The sequence below is a fragment of the Mchenga conophoros genome, linkage group LG3 (genome assembly GCF_057382185.1).
Source record: "Mchenga conophoros isolate Kocher_MC1m ecotype Shallow Benthic linkage group LG3, M_conophoros_male_GT1.1, whole genome shotgun sequence".
In the NCBI taxonomy this organism is placed as follows: Eukaryota; Metazoa; Chordata; class Actinopteri; order Cichliformes; family Cichlidae; genus Mchenga; species Mchenga conophoros.
This window is the reverse complement of record NC_140528.1, coordinates 6,749,262-6,773,757: the sequence shown is the minus strand read 5'-3', so window position 1 is coordinate 6,773,757 and position 24,496 is coordinate 6,749,262. Positions and strand designations below refer to the sequence as shown.

General features: G+C 42.0%; 1 protein-coding gene across 2 annotated transcripts in view; it reads right to left on the bottom strand.

The window, feature by feature from the left end:
- Positions 1–24,496, bottom strand: part of LOC146577113 (protein NLRC3-like) — a 560,242-nt gene that overhangs the window by 464,477 nt on the left and 71,269 nt on the right. The window contains exons 4-5 of one of the 2 annotated variants that reach the window (XM_085268107.1): positions 20,651–20,824; positions 20,300–20,473 (exon numbers count right to left, since the gene is read on the bottom strand). The exons of the other annotated variant lie outside the window; for it this stretch is intronic. Of the exons in view, the coding sequence (XP_085124233.1) occupies positions 20,300–20,473; positions 20,651–20,824 (348 nt within the window). The remainder of the gene's footprint in view (positions 1–20,299; positions 20,474–20,650; positions 20,825–24,496) is intronic. 2 annotated transcript variants of the gene reach the window in all.

Genomic DNA, 24,496 nt, shown 5'->3' with positions numbered 1-24,496 from the left:
CAGCCTCATCACAGCTGAGATGCAGACATTTGAAAACATTCAGCAGACAACTGAATAACAGTCCAACACAACAGTCTGTGTGCAGACACACACTGACCTTTCATAGAGTCAAACACAGCTGGTTGAGTCATTTCTCTGTGAGTCTAAAGTGAATCTAGTATTTGAAAGTCCACTTCCTGTATTTGTTGTTGAAGACTTCTTCAGCTTCTTCTCAAGGACATCAGCTGCTTGTTTGGCAGCAGAGGCAGTTAAGAAGCTTCCTGAAAAACACTGAACAGTGAGTTCACTGTGGCATATGACAGATTCAGCTTTCTGTGTGCAAATGTGTCTGTGTCGACCTTTCAAATGCTGTTGAATCCAAAACATCAGCGGCTCCTCGGCTGCTCACTTCATGCACTTCTGTCTGTGTGACAGTCCAATGACATCACAGCTGTTTCCAGCCCCAGTGTCTCAGGACTGGACACCTTTAAACATGTCGAGGATCAAACAGCGTCCAGCTAAACACACATGAAACTATCAGAGCTGACAATCATTCCAATAACATCTAATGGTTCATGTATGTAGACACAGGACTACAAGGAAATGGCTCTCAGCATCTGGCTGTGGGAACACATGAGTCCCTGTTTGTGTTCAGATTGTGTGCATGTTTTAGACGTGTGTCACATGTAGAAACACAACAATCCCACAATGACACACAGATGTGTTTGACACAGCTGTGCAGCTGTAAGTTGTTTCTAATGATTCATTGAAGCTCTTCTAACATTCTGGAGACGATCAGTACATGAATCTGTTCAACACGACAACAATTTGACTTCAGTGTGAACGTTTGCATTAAATAACCTTCTTCATCCAGCTGACAGCATCTTCATCCTATGATGTGAACAGTTCCTCCTGTTGATGACAAACCTCTGACAGGATCTGCTTGAGGAGCTTTTTCATGTGCAGCTCTCTGAGCTCAGGGCTGAGCTGCTGTTTCATCTTTAAGAGCTGCTGCCTCCTCGCCGGACTTGTTCTCCTCTTCTTCTCCTAATGACACCATTTCTGCTTCATATTAAATTCAATAAAGATGCTGACATGTATCTGTAGCAACAACATCATTGAATCTAGAACAACTGGAGCCAAACCAGTGGCTCTGCTGGGATCACTGGTGAGCCAACACTTCCTTGTTGATGCAGATTTCAGGGCTTCCTTTTGCTCCTCCGTTATAACTGTTCTCTCTTCTCAACACATGATGACACAAAGGAATCAGCAGTGACAAAGATGATGCTGAAGAGAAGCACACACTTCACACATATAACAGAGCAGTGCAGTTACACACACCTCTGCTCGACATCAGGCCTCAAACAAAGACACAAAACACTAACTTGACTCTAAACAGAAGAAACGAGCAGCTGTTTCTGTTCTGTGCTTATTTATATTTGACACACATGCTTCTCTTTGTGCAAACACACATCGCACTATAAGGGTAACCTCGCACACAATGATTGGACAGCACAGTGATGATGCTGGGAGATCCTATACGCAGCAACACAGAAACACTGAGAACTTTAAACAATGATGGAAAGTGTTATAAATGACTTGTTGGCCTCTGATCTGTCACAAACAGCTGAAACGTGTCTCTCATGAGTCACATGAAGGTTTTTGACAGAAAGGACAAAAAGTAGCTGCAGTCAGTTTGTGTCATTTTTATATTTATTCATCTGGGAGAAAAATCTGAGGGACATTAAAATGTGTTTTCAACAGAGACAAGAACATGAATATAACAGAACAGGTAAATGAACATGTTTCAAGTAAACAGCTGGACTGATCAGGTCCAAACACAGAGTGATAAACTTGTCAAACAGCTGTCATATCTTTATATAGAAGCTCTTTATAAATGCTGCTCACTGCAGTCTGTTTACTAATAATGTCAAAGTGTTAGAAACACAGAAACATCAGAATGGTCTTTGTTCACAGAAACCTGTCTGGGATCCTTTGTTGTTCTTTTGATGCAGAGTTACATTATAAATATAAAGAGTTATTTCAGAGTCTCATCAGTTTTCCTGCATGTCTTTATTTAACACATCAGCAGGGCTGAAGCTCTCATGTTAAACACACACTGATCTATGGACACGTTCATGTGTTTCTAACAGAACCAGGCTGTTATCAGCCTGCACTAACATTATGTCACACACACTGAATGTAACAGTGACAGTTTACATCATCACACAATCAGCTGTGATTGTTTCACTGTCATCAAACTAGTCAACAGGAAGTAGAATCAATAGAAACCAATCATTTACTGACAGCATGTCTGATGGAAATAAGTGCAGATTATGTATGAAGTCTAACTGCACACAGTAACTGTGTTACAATAAGGACTTAACAGCGCCCTCTGCTGGAGTGTTTCAGTACTGCGTTAACTAGAATACACCACCTCCTCCTCACACCACCTGCTACAGCTCTACTCTTCTATGACTACAGTCATCCACAGCACTGATGTGAGGTCACATGGTTCATATGTAAGGAGCACAGCTGACCTCAGGTCAGTTTAATGACTGTGAGCAGCAGCTGTGTTATTGTCACTGTGACAGGGAGACACTCTCAGACACAGCGCTCATGTCAGCTTGTTCTCATGCAGGAGGATCAGGAGCTCCATGTTTGTCTTTCTGTTTGAATCATGATGTGTTTGTGCCATCAGAGTCTGTCATGAGTACTCAGGGTTTCACAGCAGCTCTTCTGGATGCTGACGAGGACTCCAACCTCATGTTTCACCTCTCTGAGCTTCTGATGTCTGTGAACACTCGTGTTTCTTCTCTGGGCTCATCTGGACAAAAACACCTTTCTGTGTTTGGCTGCAGCCTCATTCTGACTGACAGGAAGTGTGTTATCCATGAGCTGCACTTCTGTGAGGAAGTTTCCTGCTGTGTTTCCTGTCTGTGGACAAACACGAGTGTTCCAGCTGAGGACTTGGTTCCTTCCACCTGTCCATACAGGACATCACGCTGTCTGCAGCTCTGTAAATGCAGCTCCAGGTCCTTCCACGTGCTGCTCTGTATTTGTGCAGTTTGTAGTGTGTCCTGGGAAACGTAGCACACATGGTGTTCTTCTGCTGTTTCCTCCTTTCACTGAGTGTGAAACACTGACGCTGTGCTGTTGTTCACAGAGGGGAGCTGATTCTAGCTGCAGCTGGACTCTGTCATCTAACTGAATGTGTTGGTGCTGATCACGGGGCTCTGAGGGGGGAGCAGCAGGAGGACTCTGGATGCTGACGTCAGTGTATCTGTGGAAGCTCCCACAGCGTGTCTGTCATTCAATATTGTGCTGTATATTGTATCTATGCAAAGATGAACAGACTGTGTGTTCACTGGTCTCTGTGCTGCAGCTCTGATGTCATCATCACTCCCTCCTCCACCCTCAGCAGTCCCAGCATGCTGCTGTGGTGCACCCCACCCTCACTCTACACCTGAGCCACAGACCACACCCTCCACCTCAATATACACCACAGTTTTCTCTGCTGTGGAAATGAGATCAGGAGGAAATCATCATTATTATTATTTAATAAACGCTCACATTAATGTGGGCTTATTTGTTTCATATTAGAAACATTAGTTGAGTGTTTTTAGTATAAAATGGTCAAAGTCCCTCTTTTTGCTCCTCCCCTCACCTGTGGATGGGCGGTGCTGTTACCGTGGTGACAGCTTGGATGTGTTTCAGTCCTGCCTGGTTATCACTGCAGGAATCTTTCACATTTATTACAGGTAATAACTCTGATTTTTCTGTGTATTATGAACCAAATGTATCCTGATACACACAGAGATGGATGAGCAGAGGGTTTTTTTGCAGTTTATGTAGTTACTATGGACTTAATGCATACATATTATTAAAATTAGGGCTATAACAGTTGTATTGATGTATAGCAACTTGAAATGCTCCCACAAATGGCTCCACAGCATGTAAAAATATAACAAAAGCTCTGGCGGACTTGGTTCTGTGGTCAGTCTTAAAGGGTGAAGTTAAACTCTGTAATCTTCACTGTGTCACAGAGTTCAGTGAGTCCCGTTATTCACAGTATCAATCAGATCATCAGAGAACAGCTGATCAGCAATCAGTGGTGCCAACAGCGCCTCCTGTGGTGAGAGGATGCAATAATGCAATGTAGCATTTTTCCACTCAACACTTGCAGTCATGGAAACTGTCTGTTGGATCTGTGTGACGTTGCTTTCTTGGTTAGAGTTCCTCACAAATGTCCAGATGATTCTTCTAATGAGGCGTCGACCATGTTTGCAGCTCTTTGGAAGAAAACGTCGCCCTTTGCCATCCTTACTTTTCTTTGACTTCTTCAAATGCAGCTGAACTCCAGCTGGTATTTTCTTGGACTTTGCAGCTGTTTCTGGTCATCAGTTCATTCCTGCAAACCTCTGAAGCTGAACAACAATGATGCTGCATTGCTGGCTGATCCCAAAAGGTTGATTCTGTTCATCTGGACGTTTTCAGAAACGTTTGCTCACTGATCAGGTGACTTCTTCAGTCTCAGCTGACTGCAGCTTTACAAGCTTACAAACAGCACATTTGCACAATGACTGAAAGCAGCAGCACCTGATATATATGATACTAATATAATACATATACATATATAATCCATACTAATGATGAAGGAACTGAGCTCACAGTCCATTGTTCATTCAGTGAACTACTCAGTTTATTTTGGGCCTCAGAAATGCTCACTCTGTTTGTACATCACTGTCAGCAATAGACTCATTCTGCTGTGTGGACAGGAACACATGTGACATCACTTCCTGTTTGTTTGTGACTGAAGAGGAAGAAGTTTACAAGGAATCATTTAGAAGAGTTTCAAACATCAACTGATTGAATCCATGAATCTGAAAACGTGTTTGTGAGTGAAAGAGACAGACATGTACAGACTGAACTATCTGTTCAACAGTCAGAGTGTTTCTGTAACAGGAGACACTCTTTACACTCCACTCAGCACAGGGACACTGAGGCACCAGGAGACAAGAGAAACATAAACCCAGGATAAAGAGTTTGAGTGAATGTGGTGTTGAAGGTGTGGAGGTGGATCAGAGTGTCAGAGGAGACTCTGTAGAAGGACAGAGTGCCAGCAGGACAGTCCACATACACTGCTGCTCTGTTAGAGACAGAGGAGGAGGAGGAGGAGGAGGAGATGGATGTTAGTCTGTTATTGTGCCTGACAGACTGAGGACCATCATCAGAGCAGATCAGACTCCAGGACTGATCATTGTATCCAAACACACAGTCAGCACTGCGTCCTTTCCTTCTGATGCTTCTGTAACTCACTGATATATAAACGTTTCCTCTCCACTCGACCTCCCAGTAACAGCGACCAGTCAGACCATTTCTACACAGCAGCTGTTTCCAGTAATCAAATCTGTCTGGATGATCAGGATATGACTGAACCTCCTCCACACGTGTCACCTTCCTGTTGTTGTCAGACAGTTGGAGCTCTGTGTTCACTGTGTTTGTGTCGATTGTGAGTTGACAGGAATCTGATGGAGAGAACAAACACAATCCAGCTGCAGTTATTGATCCATCATCTGTTCATTGATTGACACTTTGATGATGACTCCTGACATGATGAAGATGGTTGAATGTGTGCTGCTTTGTTTTCATGAATCCCATTAAAAACACACTTACACTTCCTCAGACCTGGTCTCAACCATCGGACTCCAGCAGGCTCCACCCTGAAAGGAGGAGGGGGGTCAGAGCAGCACAGTCAGCATGCACACATGGACATTACATGGCTCTCACACACACACTGTTACACACTGAGCTCAAAGCTCGGCTCCACTGTTTTATTCAAAGAAATCTACATTTATTTATCAGCACATTTAAAAACAGCTTGAGCCAAAGTGCTGCACAGAGTAGAGAGAAAATAGGAAACATACACAGTAATGACTATAAAGACTGGTCAGGATTGAAAGCTACAGAGTACAAATGTGTTTCCAACCGGCTTTTAAAAATGTCCAGTGTTGGTGACGACTAGGGCTGGGTATCGTCACTGATTTCTAGAATCGATTCAATTCCGATTCACAAGGTCCCGAATCGATTCGATTTAATTCGATTTAATTCGATTTAATTCGATTCGATTCGATTTAAATCTGGGAAATTTTGACAGTCAGAAATATTATAATTCAGATCAGTACATTTACATATTTTTGTATCTATAAAAAGGAAGCTGACACTCGCAAGACTTTATCAAAGGTGTGAGCATCACAGCAGAGGCTTTTGTGTCAAAGTAGCTGAAGATAAAACACAGAAAAACATGAAGGTGATTTTCCTGGCCTGGGATTTTATAAAAATATTCTGCAGTACATCAAAAACGAAAGAAAACCATTAATCAACATATGAACATCACCTCTGAAGTTACAGCGGTTTTATTAGAGACACGGTTAAGCGTTTTGCATTTTGAATAATTTTAAAAAGTTTCAATTTGTTCAGTATTGAACAGCAGAAATTAGGTTTTCTTTTCGGAAGAATGTAAAAGGGAAAAAAACAGCGGCTGACAGCGCTGTAAACAACAGTAGACTTGTGTAACAAGCAAGCGAATAATGAAGAAAGCGAAACTGTTCTTGAAGTACAGAGAGAGAGAGAGAGAGAGAGAGAGAGGGAGGGAGAGAGAGGGAGAGAGAGAGAGCTGTGCATCGCGGTGGAAGCAAAACAGTAAAAGTCAGAGTGAATTCATGACGATGTTTATGTGAAGCGTTTGGATCTTCTTCTGCTGCTGGTTCGGTCAATATTGTTTGGAGAGAGATCAAACTAACAGCTTTAGAATCGGCTCATAAAGGGCGTGAACACAAAGCGCGGACCCGCCGACAGATCAGAGTCAGCGAGCTGTCGGCTTTCAGCCCCGACCGTGAGAAAGGCGACATCTCACTGATTCTGATCCGCGGGTCGCGCTGTGTGTTTAAGTCTATGTGCAGAATCCGTGTACCTGCTCTCATTTACTGTCTTAACTGTTTGGTGGTTCTTGAAATTTTGTGAGATGTCACCAGAGATTCTGGCATTTCGGGCAAAATAAATTTATATTAAAAAAATCGATTCAGGATTTTAATGAATCGATTTTATGTTATCCAAGCCAGAATCGATCTTAATCGATGAATCGATTATAAAAACCCACCCCTAGTGACGACCTGATGTGAAGGGCGACTGTTCCAGAGTTTGGCTGCAGCCATCGATAAAGCTCACCTCTGTTTTTACGTCTAGTTCTGGTCAGAAGCTGCTTATCTGCAGACCTGAGGGCTCCACTTGGATTCTTTTGTTAAAGAGAGATAAGATGGAGCCAATCCATTCACAGATTTAAAGACAACCAGATCTGGAAGTGGATTCTACCACGTACTGGTAACCAGTGGAAGAAGCTGGTGATGGGTCGTCTAGCACAGACCCACCGCTGGAACCAGACAATTGATGAGGGAGAGAACTGTGACAGCGCCGTTCCTTCACTTGACCTCAGTCGCTCTCGTCTGCTCCCTCGTAACACTGCTCTTTATTGAGCTTACATGAATATGCACAAGTTCATTATGACGTCTTACACAGGTATGAACAAAGAGTACCAGTCTGTGCATAGTGTGTGTGTGCGTGTGTGTGTGTGTGTGTGTGTGTGTCTGTGTGTGTGTGTGTGTGTCTGTGTGTGTGTGTGTGTGTGTGTGTGTGTGTGTGTGTCTGTGTGTGTGTGTGTGTGTGTGTGTGTGTGTGTGTCTGTGTGTGTGTGTGTGTCTGTGTGTGTGTCTGTGTGTGTGTGTGTGTGTGTGTGTCTGTGTGTGTCTGTGTGTGTGTGTCTGTGTGTGTGTGTGTGTGTGTGTGTGTGTGTCTGTGTGTGTGTGTGTGTCTGTGTGTCTGTGTGTGTGTGTGTGTGTGTGTGTGTGTGTGTCTGTGTGTGTGTGTGTGTGTGTGTCTGTGTGTGTGTCTGTGTGTGTGTGTGTCTGTGTGTCTGTGTGTGTGTGTGTGTGTGTGTCTGTGTGTGTGTGTGTGTGTGTGTGTCTGTGTGCGTGCGTGCGTGTCTGTCTGTGTGTGTGTGTCTGTGTGTGTGTGTGTGTGTGTGTGTTCCAGATGTGACCCTGTGACCCCAAAGCTGGTGCTAAGAGTCCAGCGGTCCCCCTAACAAAGGGCTCTTATACTTAACCAGACACAGAGTAGGTGTCCTCCTACACCAGGGATCTCAAACTCGCGGCTCGCGGGCCAATTGCGGCCCGCAGGATGATAGTTTTTGGCCCCACCTTAATATGAAAATGTAATGTTAGTTTGATAATGTATGACACTTTACAGTGTTGTGGGCGGAGCTGAATTAACCCACCAATCAGGGTGGGATATGGATCTCAGGGGACACCAGCCGGGCTTGATGCAAGCAGGGAAACATTTCTCAATGAGTCAAAGTTCCAGCAGCGTTGCCCTGGAGTGTTTCTTTCTTTCCTGTGCCTGGCTGGCTTCCTCCTTTCTATTGGGCAAACGCCGACATTCGCCCCAGCGCGCTGCGTTCACAACACTTCAAAAAAAGTTGTTTTTTTAAGTTGCTGCCCAGCGGGACATTATACGTATATAGATTTATACACACGTCAGTGGGATTTAAAGTTATTTTCCACAGAGAGAGATCTCATATTAACTCTCACAGTGATGCGTAGGCGGCGGGATAAAAGAAAAGTCATGAACTCAATGCAGCCCAATTTAGTCTGCAGTCACATAGCGACACCTGTTCATCGGCAACAACAGTCCCCGGTAACCCGGACTAATTATAGGGTCGCACCGTAATTTGTGGCTCGATGTTTTTATTTGCATCACTGCGTTTGCATTGCAGCAAACATGAACATTACATATATTTCAATATAATGTAAAAGCAGTCAAAACAACTAACATCAGAAACAGCTGATGTTATTTGTTATATGTCACGGTGTCATTTCCGCTTCTTTCTCCTGTAACAACAGCCCGGCGCCGTGAGCAGTCGCCTTTTTTGCGCTCGCTATCCCTGCACTTTCTACCATCTGCAAACGCCACGGTGTTCGTGTCGTCATGAAAGACATGAACATCGAGCGTAAAAACAAAGGAGACTGCTACCGGCTTTTTATCTGCCGATCGCCGTGCTACGGTTGCAAGAAAAAGAAGCAGAAATGACGTTCTCTACGCGTTGAGACGTTCCCCGTCCGTCGGCTAAGCGCTTGATTGAAACTTCAATGCGACAGTGACACCAAGTAGAATTATAAATGTCACATAGCCCCAAACATGTCTTTTTCAAAGCCTGCGGTGAAGAGAAAGGTTGGTGATGAGCACCGACAATTTCAGGAAAAGTGGGAAATGCAATATTTCTTTGTTGAGCACAGGGGCACCCCGACCTGTCTTATTTGCACAGAGAAAGTTGCGCTGCACAAGGAATACAATTTGAAACGTCATTACACAACTAGACATGCTGAGCTGGATGCAAAATACCAGGGAGACGAGAGAGCGAACCGGGTTGCCAGTCTTAAAACAGATCTACTGAGGCAGCAAGATTTCTCCAAGAAAGCAACCAAAGAGAATAATGCAGCAGTCGGAGCCACGTGGTTAGTGAGATGATTGCTAAAGCAGGGAAGCCATTCACAGAAGGTGCATTTGTCTAAAAGTGCATGTTGCAGGCTGCAAATATAGTCTGTCTGGGAAAGAAAGGTCAGTTTAGCAACATCAGCCTTTCTGCCAACACCGCAGCAGATCGCATTTCTGACCTGTCAAGTGACATTTATGACCAACTGTGTGAGAAAGCCAAATGTTTCAGTGTATACTCAGTCGCTCTTGATGAGACCACAGACATCACCGACACTGCCCAGCTCCCAATGTATGTCCGTGGTGTTGATGACAGTTTTGAAGTGATGGAGGAGCTGCTCACAGTAATTCCAATGCATGGCCAGACCACCGCTCAGCAGATATTTACAAGCTGTGTGATGCCATTGAGAATGTTGGTTTGCCATGGAAGAGGTTTGTTGGAATAACAACAGATGGAGCGCCATCAATGACAGGGAGGAAACATGGACTGGTGGCACAAAACAAACTGGAAGAGGAAGGCGTGGAGGAGGCCATTGCTCTGCACTGCATCATCCATCAGCAGGTCCTTTGCAGCAAATGCCTGAAGTTTGACAATGTGATGTCTATTGTTGTGAAATGCATCAACCAAATCAGATCCAGGGGCTTAAAGCACCGAAGGTTCTGTGCTTTTTTAGAGGAAATGGAGTCAGAATATGGGGATGTGCTCGACTTCACTGAGGTACGTTGGCTCAGCAGGGGAAATGTATTAAAGAGACTTTTTGAGTTGAGAGCAGAAGTGAAGCCTTCATGGAGAAGGATGGAGTTAGTGTTCCTGTGCTAACTCATCCCAAATGGCTCATGGACTCAGCTTTTCTTGTTGATATGACACATGAGCTTAATGTACTGAACAAGACGTTACAAGGCCAGGGGCAACTTGTCAGTGCTGCCTATGACAACGTGAGAGCATTCTCCACAAAACTGGCGCTCTGGAAAGCTCAGCTCTCTCAGACAAACCTTTGCCATTTCCCAGCATGCAAGGCACTCGTGGATGCAGGCACACCATTCAGTGCTGATGAGTATGTTGATGTCATTTTGAGGCTACAGGAGGAATTTGATCACAGATTTGCTGACTTCAAGACACACAGAGCCACCTTTCACATTTTTGCAGACCCCTTCTCCTTTGATGTGCAAGATGCCCCTTCTGTGCTTCAAATGGAGCTCATTGAGCTGCAGTGCAACTCTGAACTCAAAGCAAAGTTCAGGGAGGTGAGTGGAAAAGCAGAGAAGCTTGGACAATTTTTGAGAGACTTGAGCCCTAGTTTCCCTCGGCTTTCCCGAATGTTCAAACGGACCATGTGCCTTTTTGGTAGCACATACTTGTGCCAAAAGCTCTTCTCCACTTTGAACTTCAATAAGTCCAAGTACAGGTCCAGACTTACGGATGATCATCTTCAAGACATACTGAGGGTCGCAACTGCTTCCTCCCTCAGGCCAAATCTGGCTCGGCTATGCGAGAGGAAACGCTGCCAGGTCTCTAGCAGCAAGGAGTAGGCAAGAGAAGCCATGTTCAGAAGAACAGTTCATTTTCTACAGTGTTCCATTCATGTTCAGAAGAAGGTTATAGAACTGTTAATACAGACATTTCAATCTAAACACAGCAGATATAGAAGACTGAAAGAAAAACACAAGTTCACTGACTAAAAATATCTTATTATTATTTTATTTATGTATTATAGATTGATTTATTTTCTTATTAATTCTTAATTTGTTTATTTATTTTTCATATTTTGTGTTAAAAAATAAAAATAAAGAGATTTGAGAAGATTGGAATTTTTTAACCATGCCTTTCTTGTGGAAAACCTAATGCGGCCCAGCCTCACCCAGACTCTGCCTGCAGCGGCCCCCAGCTAAATTGAGTTTGAGACCCCTGTCCTACACCATAAATCAGTAAGAGAGGGTACGACCTCTCTCATGGCCCCAAGTGGTGTGTGCATGCCAGAGCACTCTGGAAGGCACACAGAGTCTTTACAGACTACTCAGGATCAAACCTCTATCATTATGCAATCGATTATACAACTCTAAGCATATATGAGTAAATATTTCTAAGCATAAATGACAATCAACAATATAAACCTTACAGCTGGTTTTAATAACAGAATTCATTTGTTTCTCAAATGAGAAAGAGCTATCGAGAAACACTCCTAAATCTTTAGTTCTTAACTTTTCCAGTGGGCCAAGGTCAACATTATCTGCTAATGCTAAATAGGCTGCCGTTATTAACTAATGCTAATTTGACATGAATTAGCATTATGCACTAATGCTAACACTTACTTTTTTTAAAAATGTGAGTAGCTAATGCTAACACTATTTCCCTTAACTTTATAACAATGTGAACGGCTAATGCTAACACTCTTTTTCCTAGCATTATAACATCTGAGCTGCTAATGCTAAGTAGGCTGCCATTAGCACCTACGTCTAATTTAAGGCAAATACGCATTAGAACTAGAGATGGCACGATACCACTTTTTTATGTCCGATACCGATACCGATATCATAAATTTGGATATCTGCCGATACCGATATGAATCCGATATAGTGTTTTTTAATCAACAAAACTGTTTTTTAAAATATCTTGCTGCATTTTGCAAGTCTGCAAGTTCATACTCAAGTTTAAAACAACAACTACACTAAAGCTATTCTGTTATACCTGTATACAAAAAAAATATTTCATAGTTCAGCAATACTGATCAATCTAATAAACTTAGACCTACACCATCCTCCCTATTCTGGTATTTTAAAGAGTACTTAGCGTAAATATTAAGCAACCTAACTAATAGGGTTCCAACTCCCAGCAACAACAAAAATAAATAAATAAAAAATAGGGAACCACCCCTCACACTCCACCTCATGATGCTTAATCGACGTAATCAACCTTAATTTGATGCAGTGTGAAAAAAAAATGCACAGAAATCAATTATTTTTCAAGAAATATTAAATAGATTCAACATCTTTCTTCAACAAAATTGCAGACTGCACAGATGGTACCTTCCCAAAGTAAAAAGTACTATAGCTTACTAGGGTATATATATTAGACTTAATAGTTACTATATACAGTAATTGACTTCTATTCATTTTACATCAAATTAAAACTTTGGGTGTCAGATAATTATTTATTAAAAGCTCGACATTTTAAATGAGAATAAGAAAGAAAAGTATGTCTTTGTGCCCCCTTTTCCCAGTTAATGCCCTATCGGCCCCCCTGGCTAAACTTTGCTAGATCCGCCCCTGCACAGTTACCAGCGTCAGCTAGTAGAAAAAGATCCTGGTGTAGAAAGTAATATTAAATACATTGTAACAACAGCTTATCAAGCTTAAACGTGCTGCTGTTGTTCAGCCGCTGGTTTCCTCTTTCTGGTGCAAAGTGGACCAAAAACAAACAAGAGAGACAGACTCGCGACAGAAAAGCCGATCAGCTGATCATTTAAGCAGTTTCATGATTGAAGTAGCAGCCGGAGAGCGAGAGGCAGTCGCTCGTTAAGCTTAACGTGGGAATGCTTTACAAACATTCAGAGATGGACTTACACACGTGCTTTACTTCTCTCGGGGATAACTTTGTCGGAGATGAAATGCCAGGTTGCTAGCGAAGCTCCAAATGCTATCCAGACCACCGACAGGTCCCGCATGCCACAGCCGCTCTATCACGTGACGCATACTGCTCCGACTGCTAACGTTCTGAGGTGAGTTACGGCGTGTTGCAAGTTTTGTGAGGTGCTTTCGTGATATTTAATGGATCGGATTACATTTTTTATTTTTCTCCGATATCCGATCCAGTAATTTAGGTCAGTATCGGACCGATACCGATACGTAATATCGGATCGGTCCATCTCTAATTAGAACCTAATGCTCATATCGTTTTCCTTTGCTTTATAACAATGTGAGCAGCTACTGCTAAATAGCATTAGCTAATAACAGCAGTCTAATTTAATGCAAGTTAGCCTCATTTGCATTACAACGATGTGAGGAGTTAACGCTAAGTATGCTGCCATTAGTGGCTAATTCTAATTAGGGGTGAATAAATATTACCAGCTAATGCTAATATCGTATTCTCTTCCCTTTTAACAATGTGAGCAGCTAGTGCTAGGTAGGCTGATGCTAGCAGCTAATGCTAAAGCTAATTTAATGTGAACTAGCATCACATTAGTGAGGAGTTAATGCTAAGTAGACTGCCATTAGCAGGTAATGCTAATTTTAGGTGAATAGGAATTGGCAGATAATGCTAATACCATATTTTCTTGCTTTATAACAATGTGACCAGCTAATGCTATATAGGTTGCCGTTATTAGCTAATACTAATTTGAGGTGAATTAGCATTATCCCCTTATGCTAACAATGTTTTTTCTTACTTTTTAACAATACAAGTAGCTAATGTGAACACTTTTTTTTTTATTGAATTCTAATTTTTCCCTTGCGATGTGAAGAGTTAATGCTAAATAGGATGCCATTAGTGGCTAATTCTAATTTTAGATGAGAAAGCATTAGAAGCTAATGCTAATACCATATTTTCTTGCTTTATATCAATATTAGTAGGTAATGCTAAGTACGTAGCCATTATTAGCTAATGCTAATTTAGGTGAATTAGCATTATCCACTAATGCTAACACTGTTTTTGCCAACTCTTTTCCCTTGCATTATAACAATATGAGCAGCTAATGCTAAGAAGGATGCCATTATTAGGTAATGCTAATTATTATGTGTGTTAGCATTATCCGCTGCTGCTAGCAATGTTTTATCTTACCTTTTAACAATATCAGCAGCTAATGCTAACACTACTTTAATTTCAGTTTCCAGTAAGCTTCCATTTCCAAATGTTAGCTGCTCCTGTCTGCCTCTTTGTCACACACACAGACTGAAATGATTCACAGCCTTGTTTCATCCTTCTGTCAGTGTCACTGACTGTCACTGTGACTGTGGACATACAGCATGGGAAACACACACATGGCTGATACTTGTATCTAAAGTTACAAAATGTTGTCTCTGTCCAAATATTACCTAACTGTAAGTCTACTTTTAATGAAACTCTCAACATGACTTATCAGTTATCATTAATGTTCCTGCAAACAGACTCCTTGAAGACCCCCTACATAAATATCCATGTACTATCCAGCTAGACTAGTGTGTCTGTCCCTGAAAATATTCCTGCATGTGTGATTGTTCATGTCTCATCTGCAGGAAACAAACAGGAAGTGAGTGAAAGACACAGGAAATGATTCCAGCTCTTCCTCCTATATCAGACATTCTCTCCATACCTGAGAGTGTCCAGTCTCCAGCCTGGATCCTTCAGTCCAGCCGACAGCAGCTTCATTCCTGAGGGACCTGGATGATTGTATCTCAGGTCCAGCTCTCTCAGATGGGAGGGGTTGGAGGTCAGAGCTGAGGCCAGAGAAGTACAGCCTTCCTCTGTGATCAGACAGCCTGACAGACTGCAGACACACAAAACAACAATCCATCTGTTATCCATCTCTATAGCAGCATAACTAAGTGATGGTTCAGGGTCACCTGATCCAGCTCTAACTATAAGTTTTATCAAAAAGGAAAGTTTGAAGCTGATCGTCAAAGTAGAGAGGGTGTCTGTCTCCTGAACTCAAACTGGGAGCTGCTTCCACACCCAGTCCAACATAGCCAGGCTTTCTTTGCTGCTTTGACAAAACCTCAAATCCCAGTCAGAGATGGTGAGCATCATCACAGTGATGATCATTTCTCTGTTAACCCAGGCTTTCTGCTTCAGGATCTGTGCACGCTCACAGAACAAGGAGACCTTTAAACATCATTTCACTAAATGGATGGACTGAGCTCAGCCTACAGATGAACTGGATAAATAAAGATTTGACCTCAGTGTGCTCAGTGTTCCTGTCTATTCCTAACATATTCCTAACATGATAGCTGCACTTTAGAGCTCTAAAACTGGAACTGACACATATTTAAACTCCACATGTTACTCAGTACATTCAGTTCTGACACTCGCCCACAGTCCAACAAAGGAAACATGGAGATCACATCAGTTTGTCACCAAAGTCTAATTATTCCAGAGGGCAGTGTTGATACAACTAAAGTTATTTTTAAGCAAAGTTGAGTTTTTTATTGTCGCAGTACTTCATGTCTGAAGTATCACTTAAATGCATTACACGCTGTTGATGGCAGCAAACAAACCACCCAAACAAACAGAGGTGGGAGGCTTGGGCAGACTACGTAGGATCAGCTTGTGGGAGGAGTCAAGATAAACCAAAGAAAGACAAGCTAACAAACACCACAGTGAAGTGAGTAGCTACAAACTGCAGGCTGATTAGTGTTGTTGAAGAAGTCGGTCTGAGGAACGTTCTTAGGATCAACAAATGACGGCATGTATGAGCCTCCCTCAAGACGCACCATCACAAGAAGAACACATGAGCTGTAGAAAAAGGAGAGACTATGAAAGCCACGGCGTTACAACGTGCACCAGCTGTTGGTCTCTCTGGAGACTACTGGGCGTGGCTGGGTAACCATGGTTACTTGGGAGTTACAGTACATGATATTAATGAAGAGTGGGAGCTGCGTTCTATAGCAAACAATTTGTTATGAGGTAATCAGCTGATCTTAGTTTAACCGGAAGCCCTTCACAATAATTGCAAAGCCTTTATTTTGTACAACTACCATCAGTTCGTCTGTACTGATGGTAACTTAAAGTCACACTAATGTCGTTTAGTTTCTATAGTTTATGTAGTGGAAGTATACTACAGTACCCTGATCACTGATAGGACAGATTTATGTAGATATACACCTTTGTGTTTAACATTACTGCATTATAGTACTGTGATCTTTGTCCTTATATATGGCTATATTAGCTATACTGATGTACGTACATATAACTGGATATGTAACTTATCTATTCATCTTATTTGTCATGTATTTGTATTGTGTACTTCCTTTTTGTAAGAAACCACACACATGATCACAGCCGCAAGAATCAATCAGTGAAAGAATAAAGTGTCTCAAACCAAACCTTAAGCTCTTTATTCCACATGCTGGGATCATTTGGCCTTCAGTGGTGTTCTGGCTGACACACCGGAGTGACCAGAGTGCTAAAGAGTGAATCGGACACACCAGTGTCATCTCTGATATCTCCACTACATTTAATCGTCCTTCAGCTTGTGGCTGCCGTTAGCTGGTCTGCTAGTTAGCTGATTTGCTATTTAGCCGGTGTGCTAGTTAGCTGGTGTGCTAGTTAGCCGGTTCGCTAGTCAGCTGGTGTGCTGACCAGCAAACCAGTAGGTTACAAGATGAGCTTGTCTGTCTGATGAGCCAGCTCTCTCTGTCTTGGTCATTTTGTCCTTGGGCAAAACCTAACCTACCACTACAACTGTAGCTTACCTCCACCAGTGTGTGAATGTGAGAGTGAATGAATACAGGGAGTGCAGAATTATTAGGCAAATGAGTATTTTGTCCACATCATCCTCTTCATGCATGTTGTCTTACTCCAAGCTGTATAGGCTCGAAAGCCTACTACCAATTAAGCATATTAGGTGATGTGCATCTCTGTAATGAGAAGGGGTGTGGTCTAATGACATCAACACCCTATATCAGGTGTGCATAATTATTAGGTAACGTCCTTTCCTTTGGCAAAATGGGTCAAAAGAAGGACTTGACAGGCTCAGAAAAGTCAAAAACAGTGAGATATCTTGCAGAGGGATGCAGCAGTCTCAAAATTGCAAAGCTTCTGAAGCGTGATCATCGAACAATCAAGCGTTTCATTCAAAATAGTCAACAGGGTCGCAAGAAGCGTGTGGAAAAACCAAGGCACAAAATAACTGCCCATGAACTGAGAAAAGTCAAGCGTGCAGCTGCCAAGATGCCACTTGCCACCAGTTTGGCCATATTTTGGAGCTGCAACATCACTGGAGTGCCCAAGAGCACAAGGTGTGCAATACTCAGAGACATGGCCAAGGTAAGAAAGGCTGAAAGACGACCACCACTGAACAAGACACACAAGCTGAAACGTCAAGACTGGGCCAAGAAATATCTCAAGACTGGTTTTTCTAAGGTTTTATGGACTGATGAAATGAGAGTGAGTCTTGATGGGCCAGATGGATGGGCCCGTGGCGGGATTGGTAAAGGGCAGAGAGCTCCAGTCCCACTCAGACGCCAGCAAGGTGGAGGTGGAGTACTGGTTTGGGCTGGTATCATCAAAGATGAGCTTGTGGGGCCTTTTCGGGTTGAGGATGGAGTCAAGCTCAACTCCCAGTCCTACTGCCAGTTTCTGGAAGACACCTTCTTCAAGCAGTGGTACAGGAAGAAGTCTGCATCCTTCAAGAAAAACATGATTTTCATGCAGGACAATGCTCCATCACACGCGTCCAAGTACTCCACAGCGTGGCTGGCAAGAAAGGGTATAAAAGAAGAAAAACTAATGACATGGCCTCCTTGTTCACCTGATCTGAACCCCATTGAGAACCTGTGGTCCATCATCAAATGTGAGATTTACAAGGAGGGAAAACAGTACACCTCTCTGAACAGTGTCTGGGAGGCTGTGGTTGCTGCTGCACGCAATGTTGATGGTGAACAGATCAAAACACTGACAGAATCCATGGATGGCAGGCTTTTGAGTGTCCTTGCAAAGAAAGGTGGCTATATTGGTCGCTGATTTGTTTTTGTTTTGTTTTTGAATGTCAGAAATGTATATTTGTGAATGTGGAGATGTTATATTGGTGTCACTGGTAAAAATAAATAAATGAAATGGGTATATATTTGTTTTTTGTTAAGTTGCCTAATAATTCTGCACAGTAATAGTCACCTGCACACACAGATATCCCCCTAAAATAGCTAAAACTAAAAACAAACTAAAAACTACTTCCACAAACATTCAGCTTTGATATTAATGAGTTTTTTGGGTTCATTGAGAACATGGTTGTTGTTCAATAATAAAATTATTCCTCAAAAATACAACTTGCCTAATAATTCTGCACTCCCTGTAGTGGGATTGTAAAGGGTCTTTGAGGGTCTCGAAAAGCGCTATATAAATGCAATCCATTATTATTATTAAGAGCATCTTTAGGCCTGACTGTGCTCATCCTTCCTCCAACCTCTCCTTACCAAAGATAACAACTACATCAGTATTAGCTCAATAACAATTTCTGCAATTCAATTGTGGACATTCATTTTTAAACCTTGTGTAAAACGATAAAACCTCAAAGTCTGAGCATTATTCTTTGTGCAAACAGCTCTTGCAGGTTCCCCCGGACTTAGGTTATTTTTATTATTTAATTACTTTCCTTTAAGCAGCTGTTCAGGCTACTAAACTCATCCCAGAAATAACAAGTGACACCATTAATAGTAGAGGTGGGAATCACCATACAACTCGCGATACGATATTATCACAATACTTAACGCACGATACGATATTATTGCGATTTTTTTAAAATATTTTGCGATATTTAAATTCTGCACATAAAGGTAAACTTTATCAATATTCATTTTATCTAATATCAAAGTCTCACACTCAGTCTTTCTCTCATTTCAGTCAGTTTTATTGTTGACAAACTGAACGGTTTGTATTACAGTCTAGTCCAACTTAACTGAATGCAACCATCTGGTACAATTATAGCTATTCTGAACTATGCAATTTATGAAAACTATGCAGCCCCTTCAGCAACTGAAGAATTTGAAAGTAAATTTAAAAAAATATATAATTTTACATTAAATAAAAAAGTTTCAAACTTAATTAAAATTAAACATGTCTTAAATTAAAATAAGTAAACTGTCATGTTTATTGCTGCCAAAAAAAAAGTTAAACACATTTGGACAGTGAAGGAATGTCAGGATTGTTGCTCAGAAAAAGGATCAACATGCTCTGAAGTCAACATGCTCTGACTCCAGAGCATGTTGACTTCAGAGAAAAAATTGTTTGTAACAAAATATCGATTTCTGCTGTCCCTGTATCGATACATTATTAGCAAACAAAATATCACGATACTACACAGTATCGATTTTTTCCCCCACCCCTAATTAATAGTGGAGCTAACTTTAACAGGTGAAACTGATTTGACCTATAAGGCTACTGCAGTTACTTCTTATCAGGTTTAGTAGGGAAGACATCTGGATGAGGTAGTTAGTAGTATGTAGTTAGTACCGGGCGACTCCCCTCCCCCACATCGGCACCAGAACCCTGTATTATCTACAGGGTAAGACTGCCTGTTTTATCAAACTATGGCCATTACTACTGTGATCATTTGCAGCCCAGTGTGCCGCTCTCTCTGCTGGGATGAACCACTGGAGCTCACCCAGTCATCCCTTTCTTTCTCTCAAGAAGAAGTGAAATAAATATATTTATTATGTTACGAGTCTAATATTCTTTAAATCAAACTGTAATGAATAAATCAAGCAAGAAGATTTGGTGGCTCCACGTGTAGTAGAAGAAAAGATAAACATCTCATTTTGAGAAATCAGCCTTTAAAATTAAGTACTGTGAATAAAAACAAACAGCGAGCCAATCAGCAGTCGCCAATATCCTCCTAATTTCATTCACAAAGAAATCAAATATATATATTATGGGCCCAAAGGAGCCTAAATCTTTAAATTAGGCAGTACGTGAAGTATTTTTTTAAATAAACAGAGACATGACTATAACAACTTTTAGTAATTCAGAGTCCAATTATCCACTCAAATGTGAATAAAAGTTCACTTGACAGCTGTAAAAGTTACCTGTTTATACAATAATATAATTCACATTTCAAATGATCATCTGTGGAAAAGTTTGAATCCTGACCTGAGAGTTTCCACTGCACACTGTGAACTCTTTAGTCCAGCGGACAGAAGCTTCACTCCTGAATCCTGCAGGTCAGAGTTACTCAGGTCCAGCTCTCTCAGACTGGAGGACTGGGAGCTGAGGACTGAGGACAGAGCTTCACAGCTTCTCTCTGACAGGTTACAGCCACTCAGTCTGAAAAATAAAAGACAATCTATAAAACAAGTACTCATGTAGAGTTTGTTAATACATTTCAAAACATTAAATGTTGACTTTCTATTTTTTAAAGGAAACATAAACATACTAAGATACAACATCATATGGATGAACTTTAATTAAGAATTCTAAAAACAAACTGTTCCCTGATCTGACCTCAGAGTATTCAGTTTACAGTTTAAACGTTGTAGTCCAGCAGACAGAAGCTTCACTCCTGAATCCTGCAGCTTTCTGATACTCAGGTCCAGCTCTGTCAGACTAGAGGACTGTGAGCTGAGAACTGAGGACAGAGCTTCACAGTTTTCCTCTGAGAGTTCACAGATGTTAAGTCTGAAGATAAAAACATGAATAAAGATTGTTGTTAAAGTGTAATCAGGGTGCAATAGCTTATTGTCTTGTGCTGAGCAGGTTAGTATAAGTTTACCTTAACTTGGAAATGAATAAAAATGCTATGAGACAAGGATAACTGGATAAAGATATAAACAAAAACAAACATCAAACACATAAACAAACAGAACTAAACAGAATACAAATTGATCTGACCTCAGAACATTCAGTTTGGCATGTGGACTCTCCACTGCAGCAGACAGAAGCTTTACTGCTGAAGCCTTCAGGCTGTCGGTACTCAGGTCCAGCTCTCTCAGACTACAGGACTGGGAGCTGACCACTGACAACAAATTTTCACAGCCTTCCTCTGAGACGTTACAGCTGCTCAGTCTGAGAGAGAAAGGGAAAAACAAAAACAAAAAAAAACAAACAATATATGTGATCAAATTAAATTTGTTTATATGTTGAACCCTTTTTTAAAAAAATTTATTTAAACCTATGAGACTATGAGTGCTACCAGTCCAGTGCACATGATTGGTACCTTGATGGTACCTTGCTCAGGGGTACCACAAGGTAACTATTCGGTGGATTCGACCCCTGACCTTATGATCATGGGGCGACCACTCTGCCTACTGAGCTAATAATTCTGTGTACACTGTCATACAATATTAACTAAAACAATTATTTTAGAAAATTTTAGTAATTCAATAATCATGCTCATTACCTGTGTATTGTGAATAACACTGGATTTTAAACACTAGCTGTATAAAACTCTTCCTGTTAAAGGTGCGTATAAAGGAAATGGCCATATTTTGGAGCTGCAACATCACTGGAGTGCCCAAGAGCACAAGGTGTGCAATACTCAGAGACATGGCCAAGGTAAGAAAGGCTGAAAGACGACCACCACTGAACAAGACACACAAGCTGAAACGTCAAGACTGGGCCAAGAAATATCTCAAGACTGGTTTTTCTATGGTTTTATGGACTGATGAAATGAGAGTGAGTCTTGATGGGCCAGATGGATGGGCCCGTGGCTGGATTGGTAAAGGGCAGAGAGCTCCAGTCCCACTCAGACGCCAGCAAGGTGGAGGTGGAGTACTGGTTTGGGCTGGTATCATCAAAGATGAGCTTGTGGGGCCTTTTCGGGTTGAGGATGGAGTCAAGCTCAACTCCCAGTCCTACTGCCAGTTTCTGGAAGACACCTTCTTCAAGCAGTGGTACATGAAGAAGTCTGCATCCTTCAAGAAAAACATGATTTTCATGCAGGACAATGCTCCATCACACGCGTCCAAGTACTCCACAGCGTGGCTGGCAAGAAAGGGTATAAAAGAAGAAAAACTAATGACATGGCCTCCTTGTTCACCTGATCTGAACCCCATTGAGAACAATTATTTTAGAAAATTTTAGTAATTCAATAATCATGCTCATTACCTGTGTATTGTGAATAACACTTGATTTTAAACACTAGCTGTATAAAACTCTTCCTGTTAAAGGTGTGTATAAAGGAGATGAGCTGAAATGCAGACTTCATGGAGAATGTTTGCTGTCAGCATATATCAAAGACAAAGCAGAGATCCATCCAGTCTCTTCCACTAAGCCCACAGAGGGACAGACAACCACTCTCACTCACACCTGCATGAAGTTTAGATCACCAGGTAACCTAACTGCATGTCTGTGGACAGTGGGAAGAAACTGTAGAGGACCCAGAGTGAACCCACTGTAATTCTGTGATAACACTGGTTATGGAAGCCTTACAGTTACATATGGTTACTGACAAGAAACACAACCTTAGAGGCAATTTCAGTAATGAAGACCGAGTTTCTCCCTCCATACGGGATGAAAACATGACAGCACAGCAGAGATTTATATTTAAAAAGGGAGGGTGTGCACTGAAAGTGAGATACAAACTTGAACTTAAATTATGAACATCAGAAAAAGATGTAGGTGAAGTCTGGCAGGTGAAGTTTGTGCATTAGAATAAAACAACCAAACTCCTGGAGTTGGAGACAAGAGCTCATGTTCTTATAGGCTGGGTCTGGATTGTCCTTTGATAAGAGTTACAGAACAAAGTGTGTTTTAGAAATGCTGGAGTGAAACATTAAAACTACCATATATTTACCGAGTGACTGATGATCATTTAATTCACTATTTTAAAAAAATGTTACAATGCTCTTTGAACTCAGCATTTCTGATTTATTTCCCATGATTTTAACAATGAAGCGATGACAACATGTTTACTCACAGAGCTTTGTTGGAGGCTTTGACCACTGGCAGCATTCTCAGAAGAGCCTCCTCTGAAGCAGAGTATTTCTTGAAGTCAAACTCATCCAGATCTTCTTCTGATGACAGTAAGATGAAGGTCAGAGCTGAGCACTGAGCAGGAGACAGTTTACCTGTGGAGAGACTTCCTGAAGTCCTGTATTGTTGGATCTCCTCCACTAGAGAACGATCATTTAGTTCATTCAGACAGTGGATCAGATTGATGCTTTTCTCTGCAGACAGATTCTCACTGAGCTTCTTCTTGATGTACTGGACTGTTTCCTGATTGGTCTGTGAGTTACTTCCTGTTTGTGTCATCAGGGCTCGTAAGAGAGTCTGATTGGTCTGCAGTGAAAGACCCAGGAGGAAGCGGAGGAACAAGTCCAGGTGTCCATTTGGACTCTGTAAGGCCTTGTTCACAGCACTCTGGTGGAGAGATTGAAGTTTTAGTTTGTTAAATAGTTTAGACCATGTAGAGATTCTCTGTTGTTGTTCCAGCAGATTGAGTCCAGAGTTGATGAAGGTCCGATGGACATGAAGAGCAGCCAGAAACTCCTGAACACTCAGATGGATGAAGCAGAACACCTTGTCCTGGTACAGTCCTCTCTCCTCTTTAAAGATCTGTGTGAACACTCCTGAGTACACTGAGGCTGCTCTGATATCGATGCCACACTCTGTCAGGTCTGATTCATAGAAGATCAGGTTTCCTTTCTGCAGCTGATCAAAAGCCAGTTTTCCCAGAGACTCCATCATCTTCCTGCTCTCTGGACTCCAGTGTGGATCTGTCTCAGCTCCTCCATCATACTTGACCTTCTTCACTTTGGCCTGAACCACCAGGAAGTGGATGTACATCTCAGTCAGGGTCTTGGGCAGCTGTCCTCCCTCTCTGGTTTCCAGCACATCCTCCAGAACTGTAGCAGTGATCCAGCAGAAGACTGGGATGTGACACATGATGTGGAGGCTTCGTGATGTCTTGATGTGGGAGATGATCCTGCTGGCCTGCTCCTCATCTCTGAATCTCTTCCTGAAGTACTCCTCCTTCTGTGGGTCAGTGAACCCTCTGACCTCTGTCACCATGCCAACACAGTCAGGAGGGATCTGATTGGCTGCTGCAGGTCGTGTGGTTATCCAGAGGCGAGCAGAGGGAAGCAGTTTCCCCCTGATGAGGTTTATCAGCAGCACATCCACTGAGGTGGACTTTCTAGGGTCAGTTAGGATTGTAGTTTTGTGGAAGTCCAGAGGAAGTCGACACTCATCCAGACCATCAAAGATGAACACAACCTGGAAGTCTTCAAAGCTGCAGATTCCTGCTTCTTTGGTTTCAGTAAAGAAGTGATGAACAAGTCCCACCAAGCTGAACTTTTCCTCTTTCAGCACATTCAGCTCTCTGAAAGTGAATGGAAATATGAACTGGAT